The 16,219-nt window shown below is 41.2% G+C and overlaps 1 protein-coding gene across 4 annotated transcripts in view; it reads left to right on the top strand.

The window, feature by feature from the left end:
* The window catches only part of ANKRD27 (ankyrin repeat domain 27), a 76,317-nt gene that overhangs the window by 34,865 nt on the left and 25,233 nt on the right, over positions 1 to 16,219 (top strand). For all 4 annotated transcript variants that reach the window (XM_075008492.1, XM_075008493.1, XM_075008490.1 and 1 more), the window contains 3 exons: positions 307 to 366; positions 474 to 593; positions 5,683 to 5,727. In XM_075008492.1, the coding sequence (XP_074864593.1) occupies positions 307 to 366; positions 474 to 593; positions 5,683 to 5,727 (225 nt within the window). The remainder of the gene's footprint in view (positions 1 to 306; positions 367 to 473; positions 594 to 5,682; positions 5,728 to 16,219) is intronic.

Genomic DNA, 16,219 nt, shown 5'->3' with positions numbered 1-16,219 from the left:
TGCATTTCCACCATGATTTAGCTGTATTTGAAGCTCAGATGATAGTGGGATATGTGGTCCAGTACTCTTACAAATAAAAATAATTTCCATTCACTTTTAAGAAAGAAAGCTCATATTTTATGTCTTAAAATGCATGGCGGTGCTATTTTTTTAATATATCATGTAAACACTGCGAATTGGTGCTTTAACCTGTTACGTCATATGCTATTTTGCTGATATTAAATGGCTGGCTAATTTGTGTTTCCATCAGTAAATTCCTCTTGATATGGAGTTAAATTGTATCTCTCCATTATTTTTTTTCCTCAGATTTTATCATTGATGGAATCAAACTACCTGACATTTGAAAGAGGACAGAGTGCTTCTGAGGTAATAGTGTGAGTTGCTAATCTTGGGCATAGATTTTAGCTATTTAACAGGAGGCTGTTAACCCTCTTATTTTGTTTTTTGTTTTGTTTTTGCTGACCTGGTCAAAGTCTCCAGTTAGGTCTCCTCAGCGTTCAGCAGACACCTTCAGCAGAGGGTCATCTGTCTCCAGCTTGTCATCAGTGTCAGCAGATAATAGACAAGAGGACATTAAGAACAATTACAAAGAGGTAAGAGCAGTAAAAGCTTGGTATTTAGCCATGCAAAGGTAGCCTTGAGTCCTCTTGAAGTACTCCCCCAGATGTGGCTCTCTGGGATAGCTAATTAATACGAAGCAGTGCACACAAAATAGTCCGGTTCTGATAGTAAACTCAGGGAGAGCTCTAGTGAAGGTCAGTGCAAGCTTGTTCCCCTCAGCCAAAGGGAGGAATCTGCATTTGGGTCATATTTAAACACCTTATGACTTTCCTGCACTTAGAAGGATTCCATGGAAAGAAACCTCATCCACTGTACTTTACTATCACTTCACTAAGCATAAGCACAGATGGTTCCATGAACAATGAAATCTTTCAGCACTGTTACGCTACATAGGAAGCTCCTCTGTACAGGAGCACTGAGTGGAGCTATACCAATCGAATTGGAATAATGTGCATAACAGGTTACTGCTCTGTGGATGAATCAGAAGTGTGCCAAGTAAAGATGCATTCTCCAAGTACAGGGAAAGCTGCTTTAGATGCCTGGCACTATATATATCTGGGTGTGGAGGAGGCATACTTCCAGTATTAGGGCAGATGGTGCAACGCTTCTGTTCTGAGGTATTTGCTGTCACTTCGGTATCTCAGCATCTATATTTGCTTGATTCTTAGCAAGTGTTAATGATGGAACTGTATTCTTAAAAAATAGGTTACCTGGCAGCTGTTAATATTACATTGTGGTTCGCCAAGAGTCCTGTGTGCTCATGAGTTCCTAGGGAAATTCATTCTGTCATTTTGTTTATAAAGTTTAGAATCTGAATCAAATAACATTGCATGGTATATTTTAGAAGAGGTGTTAGCAGCCTTTCCGAGGCAGAGTACCAAAATTTGACCTTTTGACCTCTGTATGGTATGAGTGCCAGTGACACTTTTTAATGTCACTAATCATCCTACTTATAATTGCTTCATTAGTATATAAATTAAGATGCAGAGCTTTAGCATTTAGGTGATGGTTGGTAGCGTTAGCTTGTCTTTTGTTAATCCATAGGCGATGCAGCTTTCAGCAACCTTCCAGCTGTATGGGGGAGGAGGGGTAGGGCTGAGCTCCCACCTTGAGTGCAGGTGAAAATCTGCTCCTATGCCACTCTTGGCACCTGTGCGTAGGATTACTGGCCCCTCTTTAAGAATTAACAATAAAAAGAGACTATTCTATGCAGGGCTTTGACAAGAAGCATGACAGGGTGTAAAGTACTAGCTTTTGTAATAAACTGTGGGAAATCAGTTTTCAGACCAATATAAGGAATATATCTCATCTGCTGCCTGGCCTGAACATCACTTGTCCAGTTACAATGTATCCAAAATGCAGCTGATGAAATCTTACTGGGTCACTTCTCCTTGAATATCCACACTCTCCTCCTTCCACTTTCCACCTCAAATCAGTACTTCTGATCTCTTCCCAAGCCCCATGCAGTACCATCTTTAGCTCTCAGATTTCATTTCTTCTTCCTCTTCCTACTCCTCTGTTCCTGTCATGGCACCCACTTCAGTATCTTTGTGTCCCCTGCCCTACTACCTCGTTTAGAATTCCCTTTCTTTCCTTTTATATATATATATATATATATAAAAAAGACACATTCCTCCTCTCTTCCTAAGATACTAAAAATCTCTTCTTAAAACACTGCTTTGTATATTGGACAGACTTCTAACTCCCTTAGACAAAGGGTCAACGGGCACAAAACAGACATCAAAACACTCCAGATCCACAAACCAGTTAGCCAACATTTTAATGGAATGGGACATTCTGTCAATGACCTAAAGGTATGTGTGTTACTGAAGAGGAATTATTGCACCGTTTTGGAAAGAGAACTGGCCGAGCTGGCTTCTATATTCAAATTCGGCACATTAACACATGGTTTAAATCGTGATGGGAACTTTCTGAGTCACCAAAGGGGCTTGTCTGCATACTTGGCTCAATCTAATTCTTGACCTTCCCCCCCACCCCTCCACTCTCTGATTTGCTCACCTTGATTATCTTTTTCTGATTTGTCCTCCTTGCTTACTGTTTTTGGTTCTCTGTGCCTTAAATATTGAGTCTGTTCTGGTCTGGCTATGGTCTGAAGAAGTGGGTCTGTCCCACGAAAGCTTACCTAATAAATTATTTTGCTAGTCTTTAAAGTGCTACTTGACTGCTTTTTGTTTTGATAGTGTATAGACTAGCACGGCTTACTCTCTGTCACTTATTCTAGGTGACTCTTAGCTAACTATTCCAATACCATGAGGTAGCATAAGCAGAAAATGTTAACTCACACTGTGGCATTATCACTCTCTTCTTGCATACTGTGTATATTTGTGTATACGCTTTGTGTGTATGTGTGTGTGTAATTTACACTGTAAGATCCTTGCAGTAGGTCCATGTGTGTTTCTATAAAACCAAGCCCAGTAATATAGGTTCATAAAAAACGTACAACATACAAAAATCTCACCCAATAAACAGATTGCGGATTTGTTTTTTCTGGAAGGGCAAATTTATCACACTCCAAAGGCTGAGTTTGTAGTTCAAACCAGGAGAAAGATTACTAGCAGTTTATACCTTAGTCTGTTGAGGTTAATGGCCTTTTTGTAATCCAACTTTAGTTCATTACCGTTAGCCAAGTTTCACATGGGCTCACTGCTGTTACTCCCACTAGGAAGACTAGAGTCTAATTCTCCATGTAGGGAACTGCTTCTGGAGTTAATAGGAGGCTGGCAGGATTGTCTGTAGACAGTAGGAGTTAGACCATAGGCTAAAGGATCAATTCAATCTTTACCCATCCACATTTGCTTGCTGTTAAATAACTATTTGCCCACACCATTCAGTGCAAGGAGAGACTTTTTTGCTGTTCTGCACAAATGACTTGCCCATCACTTACTGACCCCATAGTAAAGAACCACTAATGAGAGATGAGCAAATAATTTTGGAAATTTCTTGCTTGAGGATGCTGCAATATCTGCCTCACCCTCTGGCAGTGGAACAAAATAGGGAGCAAGTGGCTGAAGTGAAGCAGACTTTGTCAGGTGAAATTCTACATCTTGTGAATTTCTATGCAAAAGGAAAGATAAGTTCTTCCACTGAGGAGAGAAGAATCTGGGGGCCAGACCTTTTTTATAGCCATTAGTAAATCATGCATAAGGTACATAACAAATGGCAATGTTTCCCTGGGTTGGTTGCTGATAAACTCCTGTGCATTCTTGGATGCCTAAGGGTGGGGGTATTTTAAGAGAGAGATGACCAGAGAGCTGTGTATACCTGCTATCCAGTTCTGTTACTGTAAGGCTGATGGCTGTAAGATCAGATGCTGACAGTAGACATGACCTTGTTTTGATCTCTCTGGCAGAATTGGACACAAGTTCAAAGTAACAGTATGCAAAGTAATCTGTGCAAGTCCCTGTTCAAATCCTTCTCCAGCTTGGGTAGGTGCTGCATTTCTGCAAGCCTCGCATATCCCTGCTGATTGTGACCGCAAGACTGTCATAAATATCTCTTGACCATTGAGAATTTACAGCCTCAGGTGACACCATCCCACACATACCATCCTTGGCATCTGGGGAGTGAAGACAAAGCATAGCTTTCGAACTCAGGAGTGGGGTGGAACAGAAGGGCCTTTTGTATACTACGGAAAGTCTCTTAGGCCAGTGGTTCTCAACCAGGGGCACATGTACCCCTGGGATTACTCAAAGATCTTCCAGGGAGTTCTCAGCTCCTCTAGATCACTGTGTTTCAAACTGGGGGATGCAGTCCCCAGGGTGGTCATAGGATAGGTTGGTTGTGGTGGTGGTGGTGAGTCAGGGGGCAGGGGGGACAGTCACAAGTGCAAGGCCAGTGTCAGGAGGTGGCAAACAGAGCAATTGCACATGGTCTCGCACCATAGGGGTGCCTTGCAAAGTTAAGTTAAATGCTTCAGCCCTGGGTGGCAGGTCCTGGGCTTCAGAAAAGTTTCACAACTGAAGAACAGGCTCAAGCGTCAAACTGAAATTTAAGTACAATATGTATATTCCAGATGACTTATTATATAATTATATGGTAAAAATAAGAAATTGAGCATTTTTTCAGCAGTAGTGTGCTGTGACACTTTTTTGTATTTTTATAAGTAAGTAATTTTTAAGTGAGGTGAAACTGGGGGTACTCTAGACAAATCACTTATGTACTTCTATCTGGGAAAAGAATGTCTGTCTTTTGAATGCTCAGATGCTACTCATGATGTATAAGGTAGAAATTTTTAGATAGAAACAAAAATGTTAATCTAGTCATTGTTTAGGAACGTATTCAACTGTCGCAGCATCTTATGCTGAAACATCTTTTTATACATGAGTATAACTTGTGATAGCATAGTCCTATGAATATTTGTTAAAATGCTGATATCCAGGGCCATGAAAGAGCATTTAATATGCTTTTGCACGTTTAGCGAAAAACTGACCGTTGTATACGTTTTCAGTAATGTGATAGTATGGCTTAATTATTTTAAAAAGACAAACTGGATATTTAGACTACATATAGATTTTGGGACCAATCTGACAATGTTCATTTTAACATTGAAGTAGAGCAGAATTTACCACTTTTACAAACCGCTAGCATGCAGCTGTATAAGTGCAAAATTGGAAATCACCTTTCGACTAAAACGACTTACTTAAAAAAAAAGAGGGGCCTTTTCTGGCATCAACTACCAGCCTACCAAGAGCCTAAAATGGTAGCATCATGCATGGGCTACATGCCTTTAGTAGTATTCTTTCATTTATGTTGATGGATCCTGAATAAAGGCACACACATAACTGCTGTTGAAATTGAAAAATGTATTTTTATATTAGTTAACATGAGTTTATTTACATATGCACCATAAGGTACATAATGTTTGTCCTCTGCTTCACAATTAAAAAATTTTCAAATAGTTATAGGCCTTAGATAGCTTTTGTATATCATAAGTTATTAATGTTTTCCTTTAAAGCTTTATCAACATATCTGAAATGGACCAGCTCTAATCCTACAGCATCAGATTAAGGGGATAATAAAGGACACTGAATTTTCCAAGTACAATTTAATACCAATATTACCAAAACAACTAAAATTCTCTTTTTTTGATTTTATATATAGATAGAAAAACTCTTAAGAGCGGTTGCTGATGGAGATCTGGAAATGGTAAGTTCTTAGAATGACTTGGTGCAGAGTACTGAATTCCCAGCTAAGCTACTGAAGGAGAATGGAGGGAGAATGCACCTTTGATTTAATTTTTCAGAAATGAAATCAAGCACCAATTAACTTATGCTGCTATGGATATTCATTTCACTTTCATGAAGTACTTGGCTAACTATTTTAAAATCAGTAATTTGAATTTACTGCATGCGTGTGGAGAATAATTTGCATCTGAGCAAATATAAAACATTGTCTGCTAAAGGAGAAAACTATGGGTTTAATTATGTTTAAACATGCTCCTCTTTACTTATTGATTTGAAATACATTAATCCTATTCTTTTATTTGGGGCCCTTGTGATTTTAGAAATAAAACAAACTCCAAGTTGACGTATTCCATGATTTCTTCATCTAGAACAGAGTTCCTCATGTGTGCCTAGTAGAACTCTAGCCCAAAGCAAGGATTGTTCATAGTGTCTTCCTGCTCAGATGGGCCTATTTTCAGGGCACTATATAAATGCATTATAGAAACTGCTTTGATTCAATTATTTTCTGGCATCAAACTATCATCTAGGTAGAGCCCTCCATATTTCAGAATTGCTTATCACTGGTGCAAATGGGACACAAGTGAATCCAAGAAAAACAGGGCCTGATCCTTCTTTTGCTTGTGCTGCTTTTGCTCTGGTGAATCTATCTGGACTTCATTCGAGTTTCTTCAGACTTGTTCCCAGTATCAGTGAGAGAAGAAATGTTAAAGTCACTGTTTTTATCTTACTATCAAAACAAAAAGCAGTCAAGTAGCACTTTAAAGACTAGCAAAATGGTTTATTAGGTGAGCTTCCGTGGGACAGACCCACTTCTTCAGACCATAGCCAGACCAGAACAGACTCAGTATTTAAGGCACAGAGAACCAACAACAGTAAGCAAGGAGGACAAATCAGAAAAAGATAATCAAGGTGAGCAAATCAGAGAGTGGAGGGGTGGGGGGGAAGGTCAAGAATTAGATTGAGCCAAGTATGCAGACAAGCCCCTTTGGTGACTCAGAAAGTTCCCATCACGATTTAAACCATGTGTTAATGTGCCGAATTTGAATATAAAAGCCAGCTCGGCTGTTTCCCTTTCCAAAACGGTGCGATAATTCCTTTTCGGTAACACACATCCCTTTAGGTCATTGACAGAATGCCCCATTCCATTAAAATGTTGACTATCTGGTTTGTGGATTTGGAGTGTTTTGATGTCTGTTTTGTGCCCATTGACCCTTTGTCTAAGTGAGTTAGAAGTCTGTGCAATATATAAAGCATCTGGGCATTTTTGGCACATGATGGCATATATGATGTTAGTAGAGAAGCATGAGAAAGTGCCTGTGATTCTGTGAGTAACCTGGTTAGATCCAGTGATGGTATTTCCAGAGAAGATATGTGGACAAAGTTGGCAGCAGGCCTTGTTGCAGGGAAAGGTTCCAGGACTGGTATTCCTGGGGTATGGACTGTGGCTGTTAGTGAGGATCCTCATAAGGTTGGGAGGTTGTCTGTAGGAGAGAACAGGCATCTCACCCAGGGCCTTCTGGAGTGTGGCATCCTGATTAAGGATAGGTTGTAGGTCTTTAATAATTCGTTGCAGTGGTCTGAGTTGAGGGCTGTAGGTGATGACCAGTGGTGTTCTGTTCTTGGCTTTTTTTGGGCCGATCTTGGAGTAGCTGGTCTCTGGGTATTTGTCTGGCCCTGTCGATTTGTTTTTTCACTTCTCCTGGTGGGTAATTCAGATTTATGAATGTTTGGTAAAGTTGTTGTAGTTTTTGGTCTCTGTCAGTTGGATCAGAGCAAATGCGATTGTACCTAAGAGCTTGACTGTAAACAATGGATCTAGTCACGTGTGCAGGATGTAAACTAGAAGGGTGTAGATAAGTATAGCAATCAGTAGGTTTTCGGTACAGTGTGGTACTGATCAGGCCATCCTTGATTAGTACTGTAGTGTCCAGGAAATGTATCTCTTGCATGTTGTAATCGAGGCATAAGTTGATGGTGGGGTGTAGATTGTTAAAGTCTCTGTGGAATTCCTCTAGAGCCTCTGTACCATGGGTCCAAATCATAAAGATGTCATCAATGTATCTTAAGTAGAGGAGTGGTAATAGGGGACGAAAGCTGAGGAATCATTGTTCCAGGTCAGCCATAAATATATTAGCATATTGTGGGGCCATGCGGGTGCCCATAGCAGTTCCACTAATCTGGAGGTATAAATTGTTCCCAAAACGGAAATGATTGTGTGTGAGAACAAACTTACAGAGGTGAGACACCAGATTGGCTGTGGTGGCATCAGGGATGGTATTCTAGATTGCTTGTAATCTGTCTTTATGTGGAATATTAGTGTACAGAGCCTCTACATCCCTTGTGGCAAGGATGGCGTTATCAGGAACTTTTCCGATGTTTTGTAATTTCCTCAGGAAATCGGTGGCATCTTGGATATAGGTGGGAGCATTGGTGTCATAGGGTTTGAGGAGGGAGTCCATGTAACTGGATAGTTTGGTGGTAAGGGTGCCAATACCTGAAATTCCAAAGGAAATTACAACAACTACTGAAGGAACTCCCTGCTGCTACTTGGGACCTCATTAACTCAGACACACCATCTGAGCCACAGCCTGGATTATTCTGTTTACTTCCCAAAATCCACAAACCTGGAAACCCTGGACGCCCTATCATTTCAGGTATTGGCACCCTTACCACTGCTTCCCTTTCCAGAACGGTGCGATAATTCTTCTTCAGTAACACACATATCTTTAGGTCATTGACAGAAAGCCCCATTCCATTAAAATGTAGACTAACTGGTTTGTGGATCTGGAGTGTTTTGATGTCTGTTTTGTGCCCATTGACCGTTACTGGACCTAACTAGGTTACTCACAGAGTCACAGGCACTTTCTCATGCTCCTCTACTAACATCATATATGCCATCATGTGCCAAAAATGCCCAGATGCTTTGTATATTGGACAGACTTCTAACTCCCTTAGACAAAGGGTCAATGGGCACAAAACAGACATCAAAACACTCCAGATCCACAAACCAGTTAGTCAACATTTTAATGGAATGGGGCATTCTGTCAATGACCTAAAGGGACGTGTGTTACTGAAAAGGAATTATCGCACCGTTTTGGAAAGGGAAACAGCCGAGCTGGCTTTTATATTCAAATTCGGCACATTAACACATGGTTTAAATCGTGATGGGAACTTTCTGAGTCACTATAGGGGCTTGTCTGCATACTTGGCTCAATCTAATTCTTGACCTTCCCCCCGACCCCTCCATTCTCTGATTTGCTCACCTTGATTACCTTTTTCTGATTTGTCCTCCTTGCTTACTGTTTTTGGTTCTCTGTGCCTTAAATATTGAGTCTGTTCTGGTCTGGCTATGGTCTGAAGAAGTGGGTCTGTCCCACGGAAGCTCACCTAATAAACCATTTTGCTAGTCTTTAAAGTGCTACTTGGCTGCTTTTTGTTTTGATAGTGTATAGACTAGCACCGCTTCCTCTCTGTTTTTGTCTTACTGTTTTCCTTCTTTTGGGTTTTCTGAATCCTTGTTCATTTTGTTGCTGTGTCTCTAAGAATAAAGCATATGGAGATCTTTTGGGGTGCCACATTATTAGAATACTGTGGGCTTTTCTGTTTTATTCCCTCTTGTGCCTTTTTTTTCATTCTGAGTAATGTATACACTGCAATCTCTTGTGAATTAAAGTAATGCTTCAAAAGTGTGCATATAACTCCCATTTGCATGTGCAGGGAGCTCAGACTTCAGTTTTCCCTTCATTTATTTAAAGCTGTTATGAAAGTTTGAAGTAGTCAAATGATTCCTAAACTCTAAGTTACCAGCACCATTAGCAGAGACCGATAAAAGCTCCAAATCAGTCTAACCAGAGAGTTTCACCTTGGTGATTTTAAACTCTCCCTGTTCACACCGTATGGCTATGTCTACACGAAAGGGTTTTTCTGGCAAAACTAGACTCTTTTTTTTTTTGAAAAACCCACAAGGCGTCTACACTCAAATTGTGCTTTGTCGCTGGTCTGTCGATAAAACTTGGCACATCCATCAACAGTGTTATACCTTTCCCCATTCAGGTGTACCGCCTCTCTCAACAGTGTTCTGTCAAGAAAACAGCCGTGTAGGTGCTCTGGGGCCCTTTCGTCAACAGACTGGGCTTCCAGCTCACCAGGCAGCCCTGTTTGCAGAGCTGGTCAGCTGCTCTATCAAGAGAAGTCCCAGCAGTCTAGCTGCTCTTTGTTGACAGAGCAGATTGCTTTTTTGATCTGCTTTTATGTGTAGATGCAATCTATCAACATAGGTTTTGCCATGAAATCCCTTCTGATAGTCGCTTCTGTCAATAGATGCTTCTTGTGTAGATGTAGCCTATGAACAGTATGTATATAACATTTGTATACATGCACGTACTGTAGGACTGAAGTATGACTTTTCTTATTTAGTATTTGTGGCAAAAGCAGAGACAATGAATGAAAAGTTAAATTGGCTTTTGTATGTCATCAGCAAGTACAGAATAAAATGGACTTAAATAGTGTGAAATTTGGGTATATTTTGACTTTTATACTTCATTGCCTATAAAGAGCTGACAACTACAGCGACATGAATGCTTTATATCCTGTAATTTGCATTACTTACTATCTGTCTCGATACACTTGAAATACCAATTTCCTTCTTCATGGTACTTTTGAAGACATATTACTGAAAAATACCAGCTGATTATTTAAAAAAAAAAACACAACCCCTTAGGGCTCTAAGTATACATGAGTTTTCCTTGTAATTTTTTGAATAATCATCATAAAACGGAAGATTGTGGAAACCCTGTAGCAGAGTATAAGATATTCTGGGAAGTGAATCTGTCTAAAACTTCCATAGGGTAATACGTTTCAGGATTGACAGATATGTTAATATGGCATCATACAGTCATGTGTCTGAATAAAAAAATACGGATAATTTAAGTTGGTTCTTTTGTGTCTTCTGTACCCGTCAGATTGTAGGTATAAGTTTACCTACTAGCTGATTAAGAAAAGGAAAGAACCGTCAGTAATACTATGTACTCGTTAGTTAAGTAAACAAATGAACCCACATTTACTCACAGAGACATCTAACTTTGTTGATAATTTCAAGGTCACCCAGCAAGTTGCGGTCAGAAGTAAAATTAGAACAAATGCTAGCAATCAGCTAACTTATGTCCAGTCCTTATGGCCTCCTAGGGTTAGACCTTTTAATTTTGTGATCCTTTTGTGGGGAAGGTTAGCTCAGTGGTTTGGCCTGCTAAATCCAGGTTTGTGAATTCAGTTCTTGAGGGGTCCATTTAGAGATCTGTGGCAAAATAAATTAAAAAAAAAAAAAGTCTGTCAAGGATGGTGACTATAGACTGCTGTGAGGGCAGGGGACTGGAATCAATGTCCCTTCCAGTCCTATGAAATAGGTATATCTCCACATATATTTTAATTTTGTTTCCTAATCTGTATAGTGGGATAATAATACCAACTTGGCTGTGGCTGTGGACACTTCATATTCTGTTTATTTTTGGATTCAAATTTTCTAAATATTGTTGACCCATATTACAGATGGCTAACATGAGATGAGAGAGTCTAGGGCCCACATTTCTAAAAACAGTTTTTAATTTTAGATGCCTAACTTCAGCCATTGTGGCTGTGTCTACACTAGCATGGGTTAGCATGCCTCTTTCAAAAGAGGCATGCAAATAAAAGAAATTGAAAATGCAAATGAGGTTCAGATTTACATATCTGACACCTCATTTGCATCTTCTTTCTAAAGAGTTTCTTTTGAAACAAGAAAAGCAGTGTAGAAGTGGCTCTTTCAAAAGTAATCCCCATCTTCAAAAGAACCCTTCTTCCTACTTTTTTTTTTAAGGAAGAAGGGTTCTTTCGAAGATGGGGATTACTTTCGAAAGCTGCATCTACTGTGCTTTTCTTCTTTTGAAAGAAGAATATGGAAATGAGGTACCAGAGATGTAAATCTGCACTTCATTTCCATTTTCAATTTCCTTCATTTGCATGCCTCTTTCCAAAGAGGAATGCTAGTGTAGATGCAGCCTGTGAGTCTGATTTTTTTTCACCCAAAGGTATGTAGTGTCTGCAGTTCCACTGAGGACAGCTAGAGTTATGATTACTAAGAGCTCCTGAAAATCAGGCCCCGAGTGTCTCAAGTTGGGCATTCAATGTGTAATAAGAAGAGGCTGTTACTGAATATGCAGAGTAAATGTGTAGCCAAGAAGGTACTTATGACAGTTTTGGGGCCTTGTCTGTATTGCTTCTGAATTGTAGATGGATTTTACGAGATTGTATCATGAAATTACTGTGCCATGTAATGCTTATGTGTATGTGGGTCCACTCTGAGGGTGTTCTATACACCTTGACCCTGCTGCGGTTGATCCTCCTGAGTTTGATTTAGCACTAAATTGAATTTATAGGGTGTCCTCATGAGCCACAGTACTCCTGCCACCCATTAGGAATAAAGGAAGTTGACAGGAGCCCGGGCTCCAACTGCTCTCCCTTAGTGGAGACAGCACAGAAACCCAGATTGAGATACGCTGACTTAAGCTACATAAGTAACATAGCTGGAATTGTGCATCTTAAGTCGACATTACCCTGCAGTTGTAGACCTGCCCTAAGTTTGCAAGATTTTGTTATGTCTCTCTGCCAGTCTAGAGACAATGGAGAATGATCAGCACCCAGAGGTTTTCTATTTAAGGTAAAATACCTTGGAACAGAGAGCTTGCTCTTCCTGAGAAGAGATCCTTTCTCTTATGATCTGATGGGAGAGCGGTGTTGTGTGTAATGGAAGGTTACCAGGAGGAGAACAAAAGGAACAGGTGACCCTAGCAGGAATCTTATGAAAGGAGTGTGGGAGAGCCATTTCACAGCAGATCATGGTTTCCCAAACTGGGGAGTGTGCCCCCCAGGGGTGTGTGAAGAAATTCCAGGGGCGGGGGTGAGGCAACCCAGGCCGCCCATCATTCCAACCCACCCTTTGCTTCTGGCTTCCAGTGCCTGCCATTTTATGTGGGTGACCCAGCACAGCCGCTATAAAAAGCAGGCAGCTGGTGAAGGCCCACGCGCAAAGGTAAGTGAGTGCGGGTTTGCCGGGGGAGGAGGACAGGGTTAGATGAGGGACTGGGGGTGCCTGGCTCAAGTAAGGGGGATGGGGATTAGGGTAAGAGTGGCGGATCTGGTTTTGCAGAAGGGGAGAGGCTCGGGCGGGCGCCTCTCAGGGCTTGCGGGACTCAGGTGGCCAGCTGGCTTGCAGGATTTGCGGGGCTTGGACAGCTGGCCCCAGCATTGCAGGGCTCAGGCAGCTCGGGCTGGCTGGCAGGCAGGCAGCTGACCCCAGCAGTGCAGGGCTCAGGCTGCAGGCAGGCGCTGACCCCAGCGGTGCGGGGCACAGGCGGGTGGCTCTGGCAGCGCAGGTCTGAGGCACCTGGGTGGCTGGCGTGGGCTGGTCTGGTGACTGACACAGGGCTCAGGCAGCTGGCCAGCTGGGGCTGGACATGCACCCAGAAGAGGCTAAGAAAAACTATTTGTGCTTATTTTTCATTTTAAATAACATTTTTATATCAAGTTTTTGTGTTTATTTTAAATTATGAATTGATTTTTTTGTTAAAAGGAGGGTTGGATGGTGGTAAAGAAGAGGTGCGGGGGGCGTGAGGGTTTCTCAGAAATCAAAAGTGGGGGTATGATGCCGAAAAGTTTGGGAACCACTGCAGTAGATGGAGTAGTGATGCTGCTGCAGAGGCAGAGTAGGCAAGGGGGCAGTGGACTCCGCCTGCTTGCTTGACAGGACACAAATGATGCCCCATGGACACCAAAGGAAAGGGTAAGCTGGTGAGGGACACTGTGTTTAAGATGCTTTATTATGTTGTATGATTTCTCTTCTCCTGTGCTGTGACTCAATATAAAGTTCATAAAAATGTTTGACTGTGTGTGCTAAGTGCTTCACAGTTTCCTGAGGGAGTTAGAGTAAAGCAGATGGTTTAGCCCTGTTGTCTATACATCAGAAATCTGAGCCCTGGGTCTTATTGGTGTTCAGACACTGATAGGTTGTGTGGTCTTGGGAAACTCAAGTGAGTTGCCTGATCCAGTGTCTCATGCATAAAATAGGGGTAGTTACCTTCCAAATGGCTAAGGTGGTATTATAAGAATAAAGTAAACATGCACGATTTCATGTTAATTTTCACACGTGATTTTTTTACGGGCTTTGCCAAAGTCTAAAGCATATGAGTAAAATATTTAAGACAACTTAACAAATTACTGAATTTTCAGCTGGAAAGACTGAGTACCAACATCAGTGAACCAGCATGGGAGAAATGCCATCTGTGCATTCTGATGACGAATCTCTGGAGCTTATAACTTATGGTTTCCCTCACTACAGTTGCTGAATGGGACTGCTGTGTGTCCCCTTGTAAAACTCTTCATTATGAACGAAGTTGTCTGACTGGCTGGCACAGGTTCCAGGTTAGAAAACATGATTATTTTAAACCCCTGTCTTGTTCTTGACAATCTAAAGCCTGTTTCCATAGGAATAGAAGGAGCAGTAGAGTCATTAGCACTTCGTAGGTTTCTGCTGTGACTGCTAGTTGAGCTTTGCGAGAGCAAAATTTTAAATAAATCCTGTGGAGCCTAAAATATTTTAAAAATTCTTATGCTGTGGTAGTGCAAGAAGCAGGGAAACAGTTCTTTGCCTCCATCACAGCATCTGCGAAAGCATAGATAGCAGATTTGTTCAAGTTGAAGATAGATTGGTTACTCCACAGTGTCTTTGCCCAAGGTCTGGTGCTTTGCAAGAAAACCATTTTTTTTTTCGTGGAAATAAGAGTAATTTGATTTTTGGCTATCTGTTCAGTGGTCAGTCTTTTTGCAGGGGGGAGGGGTGTTGTTGGGGGAGAGCCCACACAGAAAAGGCTTAGCTTTATTTCTAATGCTTTCTGAGGTCCTAGAGTAGCTGGGTAGAGCTTTCTGTGACAGCCTGTCCTTTTGATTGAATATCAGATATTTATGTCCTTACTGGAGGGTGAGGGCCAGTGGGGAAGTGCCGTTCCCTGTGGAGACTGCTGAGAGTTGGAGTAGAGCAGTGTTTCCCAAATGGTGTTCTGTGGAACACCAGGGTTCCACAAAGTGAAAATAAGGGTTCTATGAGAAAATTCCTCTACGGCTCCCTGCCCTGCCGCTGCTGAAACAGTAGAACTACACTTAATTAGTTTTATGTCTGGCGAGGCGGTGGGAGGGATCCAGGCATTAAACCAACTGAAGTTAGTTCCATTAGTTCAGCGGCAGCTGGGCAGGGAGCTACAGAGAGCCCTTCATTCACCCCTGTACCCAAGTGGCCACACCCCTCAGGTGTAGAGAGAACACTGGGCCCTTTGAGGGTATTTGTCTGCTATCAGTTGCCCTAAATGGCAACTTGGACTAAGTCCTAGATCCTCAGGTGTCTTCAACCAATTAGTTTTATGGGGACCATAATAGCTTCTCACTATCAGCACCAGAGGATTACAATATTTTCTCTCTGATATGGACCCTGTTACAGAACAGAATAGTTCAGTATGGAACAGTGCAGTAGAAGCTGGTGCAAAATGCAGCTACCTGCTTTATTAAATGGATGTCTCCTTGAGAAACGGCAGTAGGGGACCTGTACTGGTGTTTACGGATTTCCACGTGGACTGTAAGATGTTGGTTTTATAGCAACTTAGGGACTGTCCAGTCAACAGATCACCTTAAAGAAAATTTCTGAAGTAAATTTACAATATTTCTGATACTTAAAATGTCATCGTCGTCATCATCATCAACAACCATGGGATCAGCACCTGTTGGTACTTAAAATCTGGCTGATATTTTACAGAAGCAGTAACACATTTTATCTTCTGTCTTGTCCAGTGCATGTAAGTTACCACACGTGCTGCTTGCTTATTATATGGGTAATTATCTAGGGGATGAGGACGTTGGCATGTTTATGCATATAGGACTAGCTCTTTCCTTAGACAAATAGGATATGAAATCAGTGGGAGTGCAATCTGATTCAGACCCAGTTATAGTAAAGTCAATTGTTGCTTTGAAGCTTAGAATATGTAATTACTCTTGACATTAAATTGTAGTATTTCTTGTCATTGCCTGCTCTTTTGTGTCTGAGCAGAATGTATTTTATAGTATACATAAGAAAGAGAATCTCTGCAACAGAATAAATAAATTCTATGGAACTCTGGGGAGCTAATAGTCTTGCAAAACAGCACTCTTGTCCAAGAGTGCTGTACTTAATTGTTTTTTCTAGATTGCATCTTTCAGAAATGTAAAGAAGCTGAGAAGTGACATACAATAATTAGCAAGATCAGATTATAACAGGTTCATGAGATACTTAATGTGTGTGTGTCTATTTAAAAGTGCATTTAACCTTTTGACAAAAATCCTTGGTTAATCCATTGTAACTGGAAACTGATGTGCTTGGGTAGCATGCTTCTAGTTTTAGT

Source organism: Carettochelys insculpta, chromosome 14 (assembly GCF_033958435.1).
Source record: "Carettochelys insculpta isolate YL-2023 chromosome 14, ASM3395843v1, whole genome shotgun sequence".
Classification (NCBI taxonomy): Eukaryota; Metazoa; Chordata; order Testudines; family Carettochelyidae; genus Carettochelys; species Carettochelys insculpta.
The sequence above is the reverse complement of the archived record's forward strand: the minus strand, read 5'-3'. Positions and strand labels throughout refer to the sequence as shown.